The sequence below is a fragment of the Papaver somniferum genome, chromosome 3, assembly GCF_003573695.1.
Source record: "Papaver somniferum cultivar HN1 chromosome 3, ASM357369v1, whole genome shotgun sequence".
Classification (NCBI taxonomy): Eukaryota; Viridiplantae; Streptophyta; class Magnoliopsida; order Ranunculales; family Papaveraceae; genus Papaver; species Papaver somniferum.
The window spans coordinates 99,234,654-99,241,606 of NC_039360.1; the positions used below are offsets into that span (position 1 = coordinate 99,234,654).

Sequence of the window (6,953 nt, forward strand, 5' to 3'; positions counted from 1 at the left end):
CATGGAAGGGCTAATTCCCTTGATATCGGCAATGGTCCACCCTATGACAGACTTGTATTCTCTCAACACACGAATAAGATCCTCTTCTTGCACCTTGGTAAGGTCTTTGGCAATAATCATCGGTAACTCTTCCTTATCACCTAAATAAACATACTTGAGGTGATCCGGAAGAGGTTTCAATTCAAGGGTAGGTGCCTGAAAAATCAACGACAAGAGTTTCTCATCAGTACAAGGTAAGGAAATGTAAGAAACATCATTTCTAGGTGAGAGTTTTTGTAATGCGGCAAGAGAGAAAATAACTTCTTTAAGCTCATCACACATTTCTATGTCACTTTTCATGTCATCATGCTTTCCACAATATAAACTTTTCATTATAGCTTACTCTAACGCATCATCACCGTCTAACTCAAACGTTTGTTGAGCTAAAGAATCAATCACATCCACTGAAAACAGGAATGTACGTCACTCGGGTATCTCATAGCCTCAAAGATGTTGAAACTTATGGGTTCACCGTCAAATTCCATAGTTATAGTTCCTTTAAGGACATCAATTTTAGTTCTAGCAGTTCTCATGAAAGGTCTACCCAACAACAACGGTATAGACGAGGGAGAATCTTCGTCCCTCATATCTAGAACATAAAAGTCTACAGGAAAAATCAGCTCGTTAATATGCACCAAAACAGCTTCCACAACCCCTTTCGGGTATGTAGTGGACCTATCAGCAAGTTGAATAATAATACCGATATCCTTAAGAGGACCTAGGTCTAACGATTCATATATTGAGGCAGGCATAACATTAGTAGTTGCACCTAAGTCTAGTAAAGCACGATCAAACCTGGTTGTACCAATTGTACATGGTATAGTGAAACTACAGGGATCCTTCAATTTTAGTGGGAGTTTCTTTTGAAGATACGCGGAAGCATTCTCACCCACATACATAACTTCGTTATCAACCAATTTATGCTTGTTAGTGTACAATTCCTTCAAGAATTTTGTGTAGCGAAGAATTTGCCTTATTGCCTCAAGAAGTGGTATGTTCACTTGGATATTCTTGAAGATCTCATAAATATCCTTGTATAGTGTCTCCTTCTTTGACTTTGCAAACCTACTAGGAAAAGGTGGAGAAGTGACATTAGTAGAAACAAGAGGTTTAGAGTCAGCCTTGTTAGGGGCTGTTTCATCCATTTCTTGGTCTAAAACAGGTCCGTTAGCATCCGGTGATGTTGTCGGTTTCTTAATTTGCTTCCCACTTCTTAGATCAATAGCATTGACATTCTCCTTATGGTTCAACGATTGAGAAGGAAACTTTCCAGATTCTTGTGCCTTGAGTTGATTCATATCACTAGCCAATTGACTAACTTGGTTTTGCATTTCTCTCATAGCCATCTCGGATTTCTGCTAGAATTGGTTGAAGCCTTGCATTGTCTTCGAAATATCTTGCATACTTTGCATCATAAGAGTAAACTTCTCATCCACACTTGTGCCTTGAGTTTCTTGCTGTGGTCTTTGCATGAATTGGTACCCTCCTTGTTGATTGAAAGTAGGATTCGCTGCAGCTTGCTATTTGGCATAACTGAAATTCGGATGATCTCGCCAACCTGGATTGTATGTGCTGGAGTACGGATCATACCTCGGCCTTTGCTGATTCTGGTACAAAGCATTTGCGTTCTCCATATTTCCTTCATGCGATGGAACAATCACTGCAGAAATTTGTTGCATCATCCTCTTCATATTACACATCCTTTGTTCCATATGAGAAGCTTCACCAACTTCATTAACCTTGTTGATGAGTGTTTCTGATCGGGAGGAAAATTGCTGCGAATTAGATGTCATATTCTCAATCAAATCTCTTGCTTGTGTGGGTGTCTTGTCAACTAAAGCTCCACCACTTGCGGCATCTATCATTTTCCTATCATTAGTCCTTCATAGAAATATTGGATGATAAGTTGCTCCGTGATTTGGTGATGTGGACAACTTTGATATAATCTCTTGTACCGCTCCCAATACTCATACAAAGTTTCACCCGCCTTTGAACTATGCCACATATCTCTTTTCTGATTTGTGCTACCTTGGATGCGGGAAAGTACTTCTCAAGAAAGAGTTTCTTCATACCGGTCCATGTAGTAATACTAACTGTTGGGAGATTGTAAAACCACTCCTTATCCATATCCATAAGAGAAAATGGGAAGGCTCTAAGCATAGCATCATCAGTTTCAACTCCCTTTGGCTTCACACTTACAAGTACCATGTGACATTCTTGAAGATGACGGTTTGGATATTCCCCTGCTAAACCATGGAATTTGGGCAATGAGTTGAGCAAAGTTGGTTTCAACTCGATTTCTTTGTCCAACTGAATACACAAGGGTTGAGTGTTCAACTGTGGTGATGCAAGATCCTTGAGTGTTTCCATAACTACTTGTTCTTCCTCTACACCCGAATATGCGAATTCTCTTGATGAACAAGGAGGAAACGGAGTGTTAACTGCTCGAAATTAGTCCTTTAGTTGAGTGCCGGATCGAAGAGTATACCAATTGGACTCGGTCTTCCTTATTTAAGCATTCACCAAAGATGTAGTACCTGAAAATAGGATTCTCAAAAATTGTATTAGTAATCTAAATGTGAAACTAAAAGCAAAAAAGAATAGCTAAAAAGAAAAATAACAACTTAATACTACCACTGCCTCCCCGGTAGCGGCGCCAATTTTGATGAGGTTGTCAACTTATCAATAATAATTCTCTTACTCTGTACAATTCTATAAAGAAGTAGCGAGGAAAGTCGAGTTCAAGTCCACAAGGAGGTGTGAGTTTTAAGTTGCAAAAGAGGGTTCAGCTTGCGTGAACTTGGGATGAAGCTTTTTCTTTCAGAACTTTTGTCGAGCAGCTAATATGCAGAAAACTGGTGCAAAAGAGGTAGGTTTTCTTTGTATTATGCGCCTCCTCTTATAGTTTTCTTCTCTTGGAAAAACGTATTGGGTAAGTACCCAAGTTTTTATATTTAATACAAACACCAGAACATTCACAAACATCCATTCATTCACAGTTAGTCCACGGATGTTATTCCTCCTCTTGGCTGGCTTCTCGGCAAGAAATTGTACCCAAATTAACTCTCCCTGTTGCTGCCGAGAATATCATCTAGCCTCTGCCAAAACCCTTGTACTCATCCATCGAGCCAAGGCTAGCCACTGAATACGAAACCTTGTAAGCTCAGTCACAGCAACACACGACTTATACTATCTTTATTTACTCCTGACTCATCTGAGTCGTCTGAATCTGAGTCATCTGGATCTGAGTGAAATCACCTGACTCATCTGGATCTGACTCAATATGTTTGTTTTGAGTCAGATCTGACTCATCTGACTCAAAAACGTGAGTCAATGGTTTGGTCCCGTGAGTCAGGGGTATTTTGTTACCTGAATCAAATGGGTCCGAGTCAGGGGTTATGTCTGAGTCATAGGTCGAGTCAGATCTGAATCAAAATGCAAAACAAACGGTCTGACTTCTGACTCGTCCCGAGTCAGAGATTGACTCAGATCCAGACGCCGAGTCAGCTGCAAACAAACAAGATGTTAGACTGCATTGCAGCTCAAGAAAAACTAACCATGACTATCACAGATTCGACTCATTCCCTGAATTCAACTCAGCAAACAACCCTCAACTTGGACTCCATGTAGCCTTGTTCTTCTCAGCATCTTCCATTCATTTCCAGGCTTCTTCACTGCCTACAGATGAACCACATTGTTTCTGAAATCATGTCCTTCACCTGACCTCCACAACCACTAATATGAACCATAACTTTATGACCTTCTAAACATCTGTTTCAGCTGAATGTCAGCTCAAGCTACAACGTTGAACTCATACAAATCTCCACGGACTTGGTGCAGTCGAACATCCTCTACTGGTTATGGTCTTGCTTGCCAGAACTTGGCATATAGCTCGTCCCACCATCTCCCTCTTCTTCTTACTGGTCTCTCGCCCATCCTCTGCTAAATGAGCATCAACCATGACTTGTAGTGATAACAACAACCACAGATAACCCATTCATTCCACAATCTCAGATCCCCTTTCTTCAACTGATTTCATTCACAATTTTCACCCATAACCGATGCCAGCAAGACCATCTTCTCATATCACCAGCTCTATCTCCTTCTTGGTCTTTGAATTCCATCAAATTCTACGGCAGCAACATCACCTATTCAGCTGTAACTTCCAAGACAGAAATCTGAGCAAAATTCTCCATTTACCCGAACATCAGAACCATCTCCTTGTTGGTTAGACGTGGAATTGTTGCTCCTTGGTGAACAACTACCAGAGTCATGGCTAGATTGACGGCGAACTGGAAACAACGGCTAGAGTCTTCACTTTCCTCTCTCTGTTTGTGAATCGGTTTCTCAATGAGACCTAATTTCCCTTCACTGGTTTTTCAGTCCACCAGCACACATGTGTAGTGCCCTTATGTGACATGTACTCACAGTTCTGAGTCATTTTTTTTAATAATATGAAATGCACTCCATGAAATGGCCACATGACCGCCACACAAGTTCCAGTTTTGGTGTAACCAAATTGAAACTATGATGGGTACATGTTTTGGAAATTTCACTGATATAAAACATTTAAGAGAAAGAAGTTAGTGGCGCTTTTCCTTTCTTTTCGCAACTTCGATCCATTGTACCTAAAAACATAGAAAAGAAGCGTGATATACAAAATTCCAAGAAAAATAATAAGAAAAGTGTAAGAAATCGTTGTCAAAATTGGGTGTTTTAGACACCTATCATATATCAAGCTTTTTGACCATCTCATAAAGAAAAAAGGGTCAACATATTGCTTGGGTGAATATCTAACTCCTCTCTGTCAAGAAAACATGAAACTGAGGAAACTCTTTAAGGGATATGATTGTGGTTACAAGATTCTACAATCTCTTCTTAAAGATCGTAAAGAAGATGTGCGTTCAAAAAATTCTGAATGTGATAATCTTCGTCGAAATGTCTTTATGTTGAAAGAAAGACTTGTAGAAACTTAAGAAAGATATGGCTCTCAACAAAGCTGTTTTAAAGACAGAGAAATCAGCTTAATCGCCAGAGAAAAACAATTGGAGATTGATCTAGCTACTGCTCTTGATGAGATCAAATCACTGGAGGAGAATCTGAAAATATTCAATGCTAGTTCTACAAAATTATCCACTATGCTAGGAGCTTGTAAAGAACATCGTGATACACGTGGTATGGGCTATGAAGGAATAGACGCTCCAAGTGCTGGTAAGATCAATTTTGTCCGTGGTAATAGCAAACTTCCTTGTGAAAAATTTCACTGATATCAAAAGTGAAAGACTATCTTCAGCAGCTGATGATCCTAAGGACAAAAAGTGTCAATCTTCAATAACAACTCATAGGATAACAGTCAAAAAATTCTATTCCATTGTTATTATTGTGGAAAAAAGGGTCACATCGAAAGGAGATGTCATCTTCGTTTACGGAATGAAAAACTTCATAACATTCTTGTCTGGATGTCTAAAGAAGTAATCAAACCTGCTTCTCCGTATACTGTCAGAAGTCCATCCCCCAATCAAGAAAAGTGTTGTGATGAGCCAATTTCTGATTGTGAATATTACACAACTTCTGCTTACAGTCGTAAAAAGAACAATGTTATATGGATGACTGATAATTCTGGTAGGCCTATAAAGAGAAAAAGTTTGCGAAGAAATAAAAAAACTTCAAACTCCTCTCTTTCCCTTAATGATGATCTTGTTCCCAAAATGGGTGTTCCTGATTATATTCACATCAATAATCGTGTTTCGGAACTCAAGACTTGTATCATCAGTCTCAAGCACAAGATCAAGAAGGCGAGAAAAGCAGCTATTTCAGGTAACTCCTGTTCTTCCCTTGTTAATTCTTTTGAAGTTTCTCCTAAGACCTTTGTTTTCTGTTGAGAAAAAAAGGAAAATATCAATACCATTGATGAGCTTCATGCTCATTAAATTACAACTTGACTATTTCCTTATGTGTATCCTCTTTAAGACCATGAGGAGATACACATAACTCTCAAGAAGTTGTTCCCTTCATGAAATGATATGTGTTGTATTATTGTTGGCTATGATCTTTCTTTTTGAGCCTTTCTCCGGAAAATTGTTGTGTGTTGATCGTCTGATGCTTCAGTTTGTTCTTCCTCAATGACAGTTGACTTCCAACCTTGTGTTGTACTTTTTATGAGCCGAAATTCCTGTTATTTGCTCAGGACTTGTTTTTCTCAAAACATGCTTCTAAACGAGTAGCTCCTTTAGTTCCCTGGTTTTTGATTTCTGGGTCTTAACCATGAACTTTGTGCACCGACCCGTTACCGAACGCTTACAAGTAACCCTAGGGTTTCCTTGTGAAAATTTCTTATAAATATATATCAAAGATTTCTTTTGATAATATACTCGTTCAATAACGTCAAGATTTTTCTTTGAATTTTGGTGTTCCTAATGGAAGGATGCAAAAAGCAAAACAAATTTGATGATGCTAAGGGTTTTGAACTTCACGAAGAACCCATCTCCATAATTTGCTTTCAAGCAATTGATCATGAAAAATATCTTCCAGTCCAGATGTATCTTCAGTTGGTTGGAAATCTTCTTCAATATTTTGAGGTCGTATGTGAACAACTTGAAATTGTATCAAGGAACTTTGCTTTTCTGAAAAACGAACTGAAGAGAGCATCTGATAAACTTGCCCTTGTCCGTTCTCTGGTTGCTGACTGTATCTAAGTTTCTCTTAGATTTGTTTTGTTTTTATTTTGTCTAGGAAACTTCTTATGAGAATTCATTCTTGTGTTTTAAGAAGGATAACTAGAGCGTGGAATAGCCACTATTGTGAGTACACATAGCTATTTCCAACGATTTTCATCTTGCAACATTTTTAGATTTATTTATTTAAATTCTAAAGTTTATTTGGAAGATGATTTTGCAGTATTATTCTTTATGGTT

The 6,953-nt window shown here is 38.6% G+C and overlaps 1 protein-coding gene across 1 annotated transcript; it reads right to left on the reverse strand.

Annotated features, from left to right (window-relative positions):
- Positions 1 to 434: 434 nt before the first annotated feature.
- LOC113359784 lies at positions 435 to 1,385 on the reverse strand. The gene has a single exon (XM_026603364.1). The coding sequence runs from the start codon at positions 1,383 to 1,385 to the stop codon at positions 435 to 437; it is 951 nt and encodes a 316-aa protein (XP_026459149.1).
- Between the last annotated feature and the right edge of the window lie 5,568 nt (positions 1,386 to 6,953).

Coding starts and splice junctions, on each gene's coding strand:
- LOC113359784 (XM_026603364.1), bottom strand. CDS start 1,385: ATGGCTATGAGAGAAATGCAAAACCAAGTTAGTCAATTGGCTAGTGAT.